Below are 13,978 nucleotides of genomic sequence, written 5' to 3'. Positions count from 1 at the left end.
AATAATAGGGAAAGTAACAGATAAAACACAGAACAGAAAAAAGAGAGGATTAAAATTCCATAGTGTGAAGGATCTGAGGGGGAAAATATCTACTGTTAAAGGAAACATGCACACATTTCTCTGCCTCTTAATTTTTTCTAAACCTACTGTCACTGTCTGCCTATATAATTCCGTGCCAGAGCTTTGCAGCTGGTCCCCACTGGGGCTTAAGCAGACTCCTCTCTGTGTTTCCATTTAAAAGTCTTTATTTCAATAGGTGGGCCTAGAGCATCTGCACTTCCAAAATTACCACACAACTGATCCAAAATGATTGAAACAAAATTGGTTTGAAAAATTGCCTTAGGCTGAAAAGAAGATGAAGGCTAACATTTCAGACCTAAAGAAACATTTATCACAATTCTCTGTCTGTAATAGACTTCTGTGGTTGTAATAGAAATGTTGACAGCTTGTTAATTATAGAAATGCTAGTGAGCATCACTGTTATTCTTTTGAAAGACCTGATAAAAGAGTTCGGAGGTTTTTTTACTTAAAGCAAGCCTTACAGCACCTCAAGTCCAGTCTCTCCTCCCCAATGAGCCTGAATTCAGTTCCATTTTCCTGCCAGCATACAGTGTGATGACTCAGAGAAAGGTCTTCAATAAATCCAGACTCCAACATTCCCACCCCGCAAAGAAGATAATTGAAGTCCAAGAATCACATTGGAGATTCAAGGACTTTTTAGGGTTTGCAAGGGTACACCATTTGACAAGACCCAGAATAGTTTCAACCTCTCTGAGATCCATGAACTAGTGTGCATCAAACTATGAAAGTCACAACATCAGGAAATAGCATAGGACCTTACACATGGCAGCCACCAATAAATATTCATGTGTGATTCAGATCCTCACCCTCAAACTCAATGGGAATTATACCATCTTCCTTGGGTAGGGAAAGCAACGTATGTGATAAATAGAGGATTGCATCTGTGTTTTAAATGTATCTCTGCCACTAACTAGTTGTATAATATGAGTAATCATTTAACCTCTTGGTCTTCGTATTTTATTCACTTGTAAAATGGAGAGGGTCTGAGCAATAACTTTCAACCATTGTTGTCTGTCCCACCAGTTACTCAAAGAACATAGACAGAAACAAAACTCCACTTTCCTCAGAGATATTTCTAAATTTATAAGTATTCAGTCACCATAAGTATCAATTACACAAAATTACAGTGGGTCCTTAGGAAAAGATTTTATTGGTGTGGCCTAGACCCAAGATGAAATTAAAAGGGCACTGATTCCTTTAAAAGTGCTTCAACTCCAAAATAAACAATTTTAGCAGGTTTTGTATGTCTGTGTCTTGTTGATTATTTTGAGCTCCTCTGAAGCAGAGTTTCTTAACAGTGATGCTGCTGACATTTTTGGTTAGGGGTGGGGGCCGCTGTGGCGATTCGCTGTAAGATGTTTAGCGGCATCTCTGCCTCCATGCATTCAGGGCCAGTTGTGACAACCAACAATGTCTTCAGACATTGCCAAATGTCCCCTGGAAAGAGGGGGTATAATTGCCTTCCTGAGATTTGCTACTTTGAAGGGTAAGATGCCATGAAAATTATATTTTTTAATGTAATTCTTTAAAAGTATTTTCTGTTAATGAACTGGATTAATGCAGAATTTAAGGTATTTATTGGAGGCTAATGTTTCTATTTGATTTTACACTACTTGGAAGGAAATTATCATTTATTACACATATAATACATGCAATTAATGCATATATATGACATACAATACATAAAATCAAATGTGAATAATGTTTGACTCATGCCAGAAGACATAAACAAATTTACACTCTTTCACTTCATTGAATTATAAGGTGTCTAGGTGTATTTTAGAAAGATACTTTGATCTTAGATTTGAAAATGGTCAAAAATAACCTGCTAGTGGAAAAAAACAAGGTTCTAGTAGAGAATTACAAATTAATTATTCTTTCAGTCATTCAACTAATGTTTCATTACTGATAATAAGGTGTTTATAAATGACATGCTGGTTACATTTTTAAGAGTTAATCCTTCACATAAGAACCCATTGATACATGGCCCTAAGCAAGCTATGCTGTGGTGTGGTTAGCCCTCTGAAGATTTAGACTTACCCTCACAGAAGCAGAAGAGAGAGAAAAGTGAATTTAAAACCATAGTTTAAATAAGGGGTATAACTTGCAATATAGTCTTTGGCTTAAATACAAATTATCATCCAAATGCCTAGAAGCAGCAACAAACTGGAGGTCAAAGCAAAGTTACATAGTCAGCCTAACATTTTAAAAAACCATTACTGCTAATTAACCAATACCTTCAAATGGTACATTTCCTCACATTTAAACTTATAAACATTTCCTCCAATTAACAACACAAGCAATTTTGCATCATTTAAAAAATAGATGGTAAATAATTTTGCAAATAATAACAAAAATATCTAACCTATTAAAATTAGATCAATACTTTGATTGTAATACTTTTTTGCCAGTTAATTTTACAGCACCAAGAAATCTACAAAACATTTCTCAAAGAGGCATCTCTGTTCTTTGTTACAAGGTGCATACATACAGTCAGGGGAAGAATGCATGAAAGACAGCAATCTATCTTGGGAACTTATTAGGATAGTTGGTACTTTAAAACTAGGATATTCAATTAATTTCATAATCTGAAGAGCTGGACCACCAAATACATAAACAAATATATATATTTATATTTATACAGTATCATCTAAAAATCAGAATTCTAAATTCATGAATAAATGAGAGTGAAATTTTAATACTGTAATTTCAAAGGCAGTAAAACGCCTTTCTAATCTTGGATTTTTTTTTGTTTTTTTTTACATTATTCTCACCTATTCGCAACACATGGCTTTGAGGCCCAGGAAAGGAAAACAAAGATCTCTCCCCCCAAAGTCAAAATGGACATACACAAAAGGCTGGGACCTCATTGTCTTCCAGTCTGTAACTCTCACATGCAGCACAAACGTCTTTATCAAGGAATTCAGATGCATTCAATTATGATATCTTTAAAATCCCTGACTATGTGAATTGTATAGGAAATAAAACAAAGACACATCATTTATTTTACGGCTTGATTTAGGAGAAGTCAAAGAAAAGAAAGACAAAACAAGACAAGAGACTGGAAACTAGACATAAGAATGTATTGACCTCTACAAAGTGCTCTCCACTGGCAAATCTTTCAGCAGAGTGTAACCTGGGCTCCAAGTGTCCCTCTACTCTAGAGAGCAAAATCAGAAGGGGCAAAACGAGGGGAGAGATTGATATGTGCAAGAAGTCCTAGACTGAACTCAAGATTTCTGGTATGAACCTCACAACTCCCTGGAGGCAATTTGCCCTGGCGCCTCTGCAATGAACAATCAGACACATTTTTTTTCCCGGGAGGGCATTTATCTTCTACCCGCTTTTTCTCCATAAAATAAAAGTCTTGAGTTTGCAGAAAGAATAGCCATCTACGTATTCCCAGTGAGAATCTAAGGCCTCCCAAATCTACTAGTAGCTGCAAACCAACCACAGAAAGTTGCAAACCTGCCGATGGGCCGAGGCCAAAGGCCGCCGCTGCGCTTTCCAGGTTACCTGGTCAAGCACATAAGAAAAATGAAGTCGGGTGTAGCGAGTTTTCTGCAAGGTTGGCGCAACGTTCCAAAATTGGTAAAATTCTATCCCTCCGTAAAATTAAGAAAAGCTCCAGCCTTCGCCTGGCAAACCCGGAAAAGTGCGCTTCAGCCGTGGGGTGGGGGGCCATCTTCTTCACAGTGGAATTATCTCTAAGGAAATCCTCGAAGCTCCTCATTCTCAGGGACGGGGGCTAACAAATTTCTTCCCTCTGTCCCTTCCCAGAGTGAAGCTGATGAACGAATGTGCTACCTCAGTGTGCCTTGGAGAAGTTTATTCCCCTTGAGTTGATAAAATTAAGCCAAGCCCCCTGCGATGGTGAAGACAGGATATCCTGACAGTAGACCCGGGCCTCTAGACACCTCTCAGAACCCGCCCGCCCCGGCGCCCAGACACAGCGTCCGGTGGGGTTCGGACTCGGCGGCAGCAGCCAGCGCCCTTTTCCCGCGATTCCACCAAGGCCAACCTAGGCTTTTGGTCTCAGTCGCCGGAGAGCCCCAGACAACGCAGAAGCCAAAGGGGACATCTGGAAAGAAACATTCCCATTTCTTGCATAGGGCACCTAGACTCGGAAAATTACACGACTTGCTTAGGGTAAGAAGCCGGAATTCACCACTTTCAAATTGTGCAGCAAAAAGGCGTGCGGAGGCGCGGTCCCCTGGGGCACCGACAACTTCTCCTCACCTCCGGCGGCTAGGAGCAGAGGTTGGGGGTCCTCTCTGCGCTCGAGGGCTGTAAGATCCCGCGGACCCGCGGCTGCTTCTGCTCGCGGAGGGCAATCAAGAAGCTATTGGGCTAGAGAGAGCCCAAAGGGGGAAAATTAGGAAACCTCTGCAAACTGGAGCAATGGGGTGCTTTCCTTCCTTGGCCAGGGGTGCCGGGAACGCAACCCTCCTGGGGTCCCTCTTCACCCCTTCCCCGCCTGCCGGGTTTTCTACACCGTGCATTGTTGGCCCTCGTTTGTGATGTTTCTCACTAAAAGTTGTCCTTGCGGAGGATTCGGAAGTCTCCTCAAGCTAGAGAAGGTTTGTGCTTTGACATTATCCTCATCACCCTCTCCATTTTGCCTCTGCCTGTCGCATTTCATGAAAATAAGCTCTTAGAAAAGAAAGTCTCTCCGTTGAGGCGGCAGCAAACTCACAGAAATGATGTAAATGGTTGCAGGGCTTTTTTCTTCCTCTCTGCTATTTTTTTTTTTTTTTGAGTGAACTGTGAAGATCTGTGAAAATAATATCAGGGTTTTCCGTCAGAATGAGCTTTGCCCTGCATTCAGGCGTAGCATGATCTGACCCGACACCTCCAACCATCTGTGCTATCTATCTGCCTTCTGATTTACCAGAGCTGTACAAACCACATACAAATTGTACTTGATACTAAAGAAAAGACAGCCGGGCCCAGTCCAGTTCTGGGGCGAACATTCCCATCTGATTCCTTTCTGGGGATAGGACCTCCAAAGATATTCTTCCTGGCGTTTTCGTTGGACTCCCCTCTTCCAATTATTTTCTTCAAACTAAATAAACCCCTATCAAAAGCCCAGGTGATATTGTAGTTACTTTTGACCTAGGTCTCAGAAAACGGTATGATGAGAATGTCAACTGAGAATCAATAAAGTTGCCAATTCAACTGCTGGCCCCAAGGCAGAGCCGCCAAGAAGGCCGTTTCTCTCTTCAGGAAGGGTCAGGGCTCAGGGGCTTAAGAAGTGCTTTCTACACCCCCTTCTCTATTGGTGTGGTTCCCCCTTCTCTATTTTACTTTTATTGAATTACTTTTGGGTCCAAAGGCCAAGGTTAGAGTTTCTATCCCCAGCTCAAGAGTTAAACATTCTAACACAGGGTATGGCAAAATTAGCCTGCAAGAAGAGCAAATCGATACTTCTTTAAAAAGGTCTTTGAAACAAGCTTTTAAGTTGCTGTCCTGACCTACCAGTGACTTCTCACTCTAGATGTGGCTACGCTGCACATTTGTTGAAGTCCATTAAACTGGGGAGAAAAAACTGAAAAGTATAAACTTGGGGTTTGCGGCGCCGCTTTTGTTGCAAGTGTTTTACTACATGGTCAGCACCTGTGTTATCAGGAATGAGAGTGTCCTAGCTCGTACTTTAAATGATATCAGGAGACTTTTGAAGGTAATGGGGGTAGAGTCCAAACTGACCTCTTCTACAGATCCCGGGTCCTGTTCCTTCTGCTTCACATTCGATTCCTACTCGGCTGCTTTGGCAGCCGGCAAGGCATGCAGGGATGGGTGCTGGCAAGAAGAGAGGTGATCCACTTCCCCTCCCTCCCCATTCGTGCCCTCCCTCAAGGTTTTGTGTTTCGTTACAACTAAACTTGGTGAGTTCTCTTGGAGGATTTCGATTTGGCCCAGTCCTCTTTGTCCTCTGGAGGCCTCTTGACCCAGGCAGCGCCTCGCCCCAAAGTGGATTTCTGTAGCATCACTGCCTCTTGTGGGGGGGGGGGGGCCGCTGGGGCAGGGTTGCGGGGGAAGAGAGAGGAACAAGGCTGGGGGTGGTAGTGAAACGCTGCGGCTCTCGCCCGTCTTTTCCTCCTCCAAGTTCTGCAAAATACTAAATCTACCGGAGAACTGCGGGCGCTGTCGAGAGCGGGGAGGTGCTGAAATGGCCGGGGCGCTCCGGTCGCAGTCTTGATTGGCAGAGCCGGCCAGTGACTGACAGGGGGTCTCCATGGCGCCCGCGCCGCCAATCCGCCCACCCCAGTAGCGGCGCCCGCTAGCTGGCCTGCGTGCCCTAACGGAGCCGAGCCGAACCCGAGCTGCGGAGCCGGCACCTCCTCCAATCCCTTCCGCTCTCTCGCTCCCCGCGGTTGCGCCGCCGCCGCTGCCCCGGCCGTGCGTCCTGGTGGCCCCGAGCCGCTCCCCCAAGGAGAGTCTGGCGCACCCGGCAGCGCCCGCGGGCATCTGCTGCGTGTCCCGCTGCGGACTCAGCGCCTCCGCTGCCGCCGGCACTGCCTCGATGTTCCAGCTGCCTATCTTGAATTTCAGTCCCCAGCAAGTGGCCGGGGTATGCGAGACTCTAGAGGAGAGCGGCGACGTGGAGCGCCTGGGTCGCTTCCTCTGGTCGCTGCCTGTGGCCCCTGCGGCCTGCGAGGCGCTCAACAAGAATGAATCCGTGCTGCGCGCGAGAGCCATCGTGGCCTTCCATGGTGGCAACTACCGCGAGCTCTACCATATCCTGGAAAACCACAAGTTCACCAAGGAGTCTCACGCCAAACTGCAGGCGCTGTGGCTCGAAGCGCATTACCAGGAGGCTGAGAAGCTGCGAGGACGGCCCTTGGGGCCAGTGGACAAGTACCGCGTGAGGAAGAAGTTCCCGCTGCCGCGCACCATATGGGATGGCGAACAGAAGACACACTGCTTCAAGGAGCGCACGCGGCACCTGCTTCGGGAATGGTACCTGCAGGACCCATACCCTAACCCCAGCAAAAAGCGTGAGCTCGCCCAGGCAACCGGACTGACCCCCACACAGGTGGGCAACTGGTTCAAAAACCGCCGACAAAGGGACCGGGCGGCTGCAGCCAAGAACAGGTCGGTACCTAAAGGCCTTCTCTGAGCCTTGAACTCACCAGGGAGGGAGAGGGTGACCTCACCCCCCGCGCCCTTACCCAAGGCCTGGAGACTTGGATTTCGTAGGAATTGGGATGGGATTGAGGTCTTCGGTTTTGAGCCCACTGCGTTCTGGGATCCTGGGTCAGGGTTTCCTTCCGAGCTTTTGATTCCCCACCCTTTCTTTTTGGTTCTCGGCGCCTGAGGGTCGCTCCAGCAGCTGGTTCCAGTCACCAAACCAAGGCTACATTGAGAGGGAGAAGGAAAGAAAAATTAAAATCCCATAAGCAATTACAGACCCCAAGGCCCAAAGCTAATTCTTGTCAGCCCGGGCCCAGGCTCCTATTATTAAGTGAAGCCTGGCTTATTAGCAGTGTGGCAGTTTAGTGTTGTCATTTTTAAAGCCCAGATGCATCCTTCTCTAATGCTTTGAAATTTCTAACTTATGTCTGTAAGAAGTGAAAAGTCAAGTTCTACTCTTCCCACGTGTGGGCAGCCCTGTCTCAAAACGGCAAACTAGTTGGCAGAGGTTTTTCATTCCCCAGCATGTGGCTCTCAATCAGCCAAATATTTTGACCAAGAACCCAGCCTTTTCTCCCAGGTCCAAAGCCTCTGTGGAATCGTCAGGCCGCCCTTTTTGCCAGCCTCGGGGCACTCACACAGGCGTATGCCCTAGGAAGACGCAGGCTGGGAAAGGGGTCTCCTGTCCCAGAGCCTGACCTCTCCTTGTCACCCACACCTCATTTATCCTGAGAGCATTGTAAATCTCCCAAAGGTGACCAACACCAGGAACGACCTTGCGAGCACAGCATCCCAAAGATTGGGGAGATAGGGAGCCAAGAAAGGACTAAGAAGGAGGAGGGGGCAACCGCAGGGCTCCACAGAACAGCCGCCGCACGCCTCCTGCCCGGCCTCTGTTGCCTCGTCTTACCCGCTTTAACTGCCCGGGTCTAAGGGAGAGTCGCTGACTGCTGGGCTTAAGGGATGCGGACCGGGGGACGGGGGTACCGGCGGCTATGTTACACACAGTGACTCGTTTCCTTTCCTTCTCCGTAGGCTTCAGCAGCAGGTCCTGTCGCAGGGCCCCGGCCGGGCGCTAAGGGCCGAGGAAGAGGGCACGCCCGAGGTGCTGGGCACTGCCGCCAGCCCGGCCGCCAGCCTGTCCAGCAAGGCAGCCACTTCGGCCATCTCCATCACGTCCAGCGACAGCGAGTGCGACATCTGAGCTGCCCGCCCAGCACTCTCAGAAACAGAATTCGGTGTAAAAAACAAGACAAACAAAATGAAGGAGAGAGAAAGGACGAGAGACCAAGCAACCCAGCGCTTGCGAATCCAGGTGGCCAGGGACCCGCGGGCTCGGGTTGCCGTGTCCGCCCCGCGGCCTGACCCGTTCCACTGGCGCCCTCCGGCTGCTACCACAAGGGCCCGCGGTGAGGCCAGACCCAGCTCCACGTTCTCCTTGCTTTGCTTTTTCCCAAGGATTTTGCTGCAACGATGCCTCCGGAACCCGAACTGCACGCTGAGAGCCTGCCCTGAATCTCCTGTGGGTATTTCACATCGAAAGGACGCTGTTACATATGTATAACTTTTGCTTTAAAGTTTTTTTTAACAAAACATATATATGTTGTTTATTTACTTATTTAAGAGACTGCATGGTAGGTTTCTCTGTATCCAGAGAACTTGCTGTTTCTAAAGGTGCAGGGTGAAGCCGATGGGTTCTGTGTGAAGAAGCCAAACAATAAAAACCTGGTGAGCAACCTTTCTTAATTAAGAGAGCTGCTCTCAGATTCCTAAAAAGAAAACAGAGAGATCTTTCTCTTGGGAACCCAGGTAGGGGTCCTTGTGCAAATGGTCTCAGGAGCGTCTTCTCTGTATCTTTTGCCTTTTCTGATGTCTCCTGGTATATTTTTAAAACAGCCCAAGGTAGGTCCATAACCACTTCCTTGTCAAATTGCATGCATGTGTGTATGTATGTACATACATATGCGTGCATGTGTGATATATTTAAACCTAGAAACTGGCAACATGATCATCCCCTATAAGGCAACTCCCTCGCATCCCCAGCACAGATAACTAACTATGGCTTGTCCATTTGATACTCACTTGGCTTTCAGGAACAATTTTGGAAGCCAAACTCTGGAACTCAATAGTGAGTTCTGTTTTATAAAAATGCAAGACTATTCCAACAGAGGCTCTGCAATGAGAAAGGTTTTCCATCTCCTTTGAGGCCCCCCACCCGTACAAAAGCAGTAGGTACCCATAATCATGCAAGTGAGCACATACTGCATTTAGTATTGAACTTGTACTAAAATAAGACAAAAGAAGATAGGAGAGGTTGTAATAACTAGACTAGCATCTTCTCAACGCAGAAGCAGGTTTTAATCAAATGCATTGTTTTCAACAAAACGGATACTGAGATGGGGGAAAGGATGTAATCATGTCACATAGTGAGGTCAAATAGAAGGCTGCAGAGAAAGGACTGGCATTTTAAAAATCTGATCGTTGTATTGAACATGAAACAAGTTATCTAGAGCCTCGTTGTCCTGTAATGGCCTCTATTAAAAATATCAAATATTCTCAGGATTAAATTTGTCCTCCCAAAGTGTGCAGATGCACACAGGCACATAGACACACACATACCAAAAACAAAACAAAACAAAACAAACCACCTACTGTCCTAGCACTAAAAAAGTAAATGCTACCTGGAAGGGTCTCTAAGCTTTTTCCTAGTGAAATGGATTGCATATTCTAAAATTTGACATTGATCTTTAAATCACTTGAGCTGAACTTCCTCCTGGAGCACCCGCCCTCACTTCCACCGTTGGACTTCTTTCAATTTGCCTCTCCGTCCTTAGCAGATGCTCTTTGGTTCAGAAGCCTGCTAACTTATTTGGGTAGAAGTGCCAATGTGCAAACGAAACAAAAATAAGTGAAGTCATGGAAGACAAAAAGCAGTCAAATGGCAAGATATATGGGGAAAGACCAGGACATGAATAAGGGCTGATTTTTAGTTTCTAAATCACTTTAACAGATTTGGCCTCGTTTGGGCTGTATAAATGGTTTTCTTTGTATACCAGGACCCTTATCCAGAGAATTGTTGACAATCAAAACTCTCTTGCACAAGAGCTCTACATGGAAGGAGTGGGGAAGTCTTTGTGATCAAGCTGGTGTTCTTCCGGAAAGCAACCAAATGCCCTTCTGTGGGTCCTGAAAGGCTAGGATGGTAGAGCTTCTTCAAGGCTCTATTTTATTTCCTAGAGCCCCTGGTACTTCCTAGAATGCCAAGAAGCAGGACCAGGACTCCAAAGAGAAGGGAGGCATCTAGACTACAAAATTTAAAGAGGCATTCACTCTCAAGGTCAAGCAAGTGCACAGCATCTGGGAGTGAGTACCTCCTTAAATTTTGCACTCTAGGTGCCTCCCTTGCCTCACCCTAGCCCTGAATCTGCTAAGGAGTATCGCTCTTCAATGAAAAATCAATAGATTTCCAGTTTTGTTCCCCAGTCAGACTCCATCCTAACTACACAGCTGTCTAGACCAGCATTTGAAGAAAATAGCTGGCAAATTTTATCTCTTAAGCTGATGCTTCCAGGTCTAAGAGGGAAGGAAAAGGACTAATTAGTGGAACGATGTGAAGGAATTTAAGATTCTAAAAGTCCCACGCCACTCGGCAGTTCAAATGATGCCTAAGAGCAGAAGGATGTGTCCATTCTGCATTCTCAAGGGGAAAAAAAGGGGGGGGTAACATAACATAAACATAGTTCTTAGCAAGAACTAAACTTTCTTTTTACAAATACTTTTTAAATAATGCTTAATTGTGTGGCAAAAAAGAGAAGGCCAAACAGTGATGGAGGATTTTTCTTCCTGCTTTGGTGAAAGCCTTTAAAGTACATCTAATTTGCTTAAAGTAACATGCTACCTAAGGGTTACATTATAAAGTAACTATTTTGTTTCACCAATTTGTTGATTTATTTATATAATTTCACTTTAGCATCTTAAGAAGTGACACATTATTTAAAAGATTTTTTTAAATGTTTATCTGAAACCTGGTGGCACCTAACTATGAATAATCATTCTTTGTGAATAATCAATTCATTGATGATTACTTGCTGGAAATTGGTCCAAATCTTCACACAGATTTACTTTATTTTAATTGGTCCAAATCTTCCCATGGACAGGTAAAGTTTTTCGTTTTCTTTTTAAGATATTTTTTCCTTATCAGCTTTATCCTGGTCTAGAAAGGGGTTCTTTGTTGTTGTTGTTGTTTTTGTTTTTAATTCTAGTTACTAGCAGTGCTGAAGGTTTCTGAATCTGGAGAAATACTTATGATGATGGGTTTCTTTTCTTAAAATTCTTTTCCTATAGCAATTTCCCCCAAAGCAGTTACTGCAGCAGAGTAGAAAGAAGCTGCATTTTTACATTTCAACCGATCTGACCAGTGTGAGGATTTAACCCTCAGCCCCAGCTTGGGCTCCTTTACGGGTAATAAATATTTCAACCACCCGGCAGTTAAACCAAAAGCGCGACAGCTCCTGCGCCCCAAATGCCGCAGTTCCTCTGTCCTCCACTTTAATGACCCACTCGGCTTCCACGGTCGCCCTCGTACCCCATCCCACCCCGACTCCCTGTGCCGCCTTTCCCAACACCAGTTTGTTTATAAAAATCTGGGAGGGAGGGTATGAGAGGCTGGGGGTGGGGGAAGACTTGTTCTTTGTTTACATTAAACAAATGACAGGCAAAGAGCTCAAGCAAAATCTTCCTTGACCTCGTTCCTTCTCCCCAGTTTTAACAAAAAGGAAAAAAATATTGTATCCAACGACAGAGTGAATAGGGCGGGAGGAGAAGAGAAGCAGCTTGTCGCTCTATTCATCCGGGACGCGGGAGCGCCGACGATTTCCGCTCCTATTGTGAGGCGGGGCCGGGGGTCGGCGGTGAATGGGGGGGTGGTCCGCCGACGGCCCGCGGGGCTGTCAGGCGGCTCAGCGTAATCAGGGCTAATGACGGTGGCCGGGCGCTCCGCGGGACAATGCGCGGGGCCGCGGGGTTTTGTCGGTCTGAATGGCTAATAGGTTTGCCTGGGGGCTGCGAGGGGGGCGGTGTCGGGAGGAGGAGGCGGCGAGGGGAGAAGGAGTCATTGTCCGCGCACTGGCCGGGGCGCCGAGGCGCGTCCCTCTGCCGCGCGGCCGCCCCCATGCCCGGAGCAGCCGACTGGAAGGCCGCGGCGGGGAGGCCCCCTGGAGGCCTGATGGGAAATGGCGGCCGGAGCGGTGGGCGCGTGGGTCTCCTAGGGGAGGCAGCCTGGAGCGAGGAAGTGGAGCCCGAACTTTGCTCCCCAGAAGAAGCCTAGAGTGGGCCCGCAGTACCCGGGAAGGTGGGCCCTTCTTCCAGGCTCCGGATCGCGACTCTGTGAGGTGACAACTCCACACACCCACCTTTTCCGTCCGGCGCCCTGGGAGCTCTCAGACGTGTAGGCCTCGAGCCACTCCTATTGTTAGACTGCCTGACATACAGATCGAAGAAAGAAACCTCTCAAAATGCGGGCGTGGGGAAGAATTAAATAAAAACCGAGGTGAGGGGATAAACAGCCACAGGTGCACTCTGGCAGCAGCTGAGGCGCTCGCCCGCCTTCGAGCCTCTGACAGCGCGGCGGTTCGTGAGCCTAGAGCGGGAGGAGGCGGCCAGCGCCGCAGGACTGTCGCGCGGGTCTGGGCCTGCGCAAGTTGCTGCCGCGTGCGTCGGACCCCTACGCAAGGGGCCTGCGCAGGCGGGCCGCGAGCGTCGGACCTGGACACGCCGCCGAGAGCAGCTTGGCGTGGCCGGGGAGGAGAGTAGAATTTGCCACCGCCGTCTCTCGGCAGCTCCGAGCTAGTCTCCGAGGAGGGACGGGAGAGCAGAGGGGCTCCAGGCTCAAGAAGCGGAATTTGCGCACCCGGCAGATCCACAGGGTCAGCCGTCGGGGCGGGGACCCAGACAGAGCAGGGCTCCCTGAGAACCAAATGTCCGCGACCGCACAATTAAACTCTGGCAAGCCGCCACCGGAGCCTCCTTCTTTTGCAAACTTGGCCGCTTTCGTTTCAGCTCTTAGAAATCTCCTCAGGCTAGATCCTGCCTAGCAGCCCTACTTGCTAGGATTTATAGTCCCAAACTTCTTTAGACGTACCCTACCGTGAGGGATCGAACTCCTTGTCTGGAGACAAAGGGGTGTAAGGCCGATCCCAAGGCAGAACAAGCAGTTTCACGCCTCAGTGCCTCTCATCTAGCTGTTTCCGCTTGCCCAGTGGTTTCCTCTGCCCAGAACGTCGCCCCCTACCTCGATGGCTAACCTGTCAATCCATCAGTCCTGCCCCTCCTCGAAGGAGTCTTTCTAGAATCATTGGGCTCCCCACAGCGACTTTTCCACTTCCTTTTTAATGCTGCCGCCCTACCTTATCTAAACGTCTGTTTTAAAGTTCGTAATACATTTGTGCATTTATTTATCTGTATGTTGGACTCACCCATCACCCCCCCACGAGAGTGTAAGCTCCTTAAGGGCAAGGACTGAATCTTACTCATCTGTATATTCCCAGCGCCTCGCCTAAGTAGTAGGTGCTCAATACATACATACATATATATATATATATATATATATATATATATATATATATATATATATATATATATATAAAAAACTTGGTTTCTGTCCTTGGTTCCAGAAACGGTTTCAGAGCAATAAAGGTGAAACAGGTGTCTTTTTTCTTTTGACTGCGTTGGCTCTTCGTTGCTATGCGGGCTTTCTCTAGCTGCA

The 13,978-nt window shown here is 47.2% G+C and overlaps 1 protein-coding gene across 1 annotated transcript; it reads left to right on the top strand.

The window, feature by feature from the left end:
• The first annotated feature begins 6,598 nt into the window (after nucleotides 1-6,598).
• On the top strand, nucleotides 6,599-8,668 carry SIX6 (SIX homeobox 6). The gene is made up of 2 exons (XM_079913425.1): nucleotides 6,599-7,176; nucleotides 8,251-8,668. Exons 1-2 carry the CDS (start codon nucleotides 6,605-6,607, stop codon nucleotides 8,417-8,419), a joined length of 741 nt encoding a protein of 246 aa, XP_079769551.1. The 5' UTR covers nucleotides 6,599-6,604; the 3' UTR covers nucleotides 8,420-8,668.
• Nucleotides 8,669-13,978: the final 5,310 nt, after the last annotated feature.

Source organism: Stenella coeruleoalba (assembly GCF_951394435.1).
Source record: "Stenella coeruleoalba genome assembly, chromosome: 2".
NCBI classification, from domain to species: domain Eukaryota; kingdom Metazoa; phylum Chordata; class Mammalia; order Artiodactyla; family Delphinidae; genus Stenella; species Stenella coeruleoalba.
This window is presented reverse-complemented; position numbering and strand designations above follow the sequence as displayed.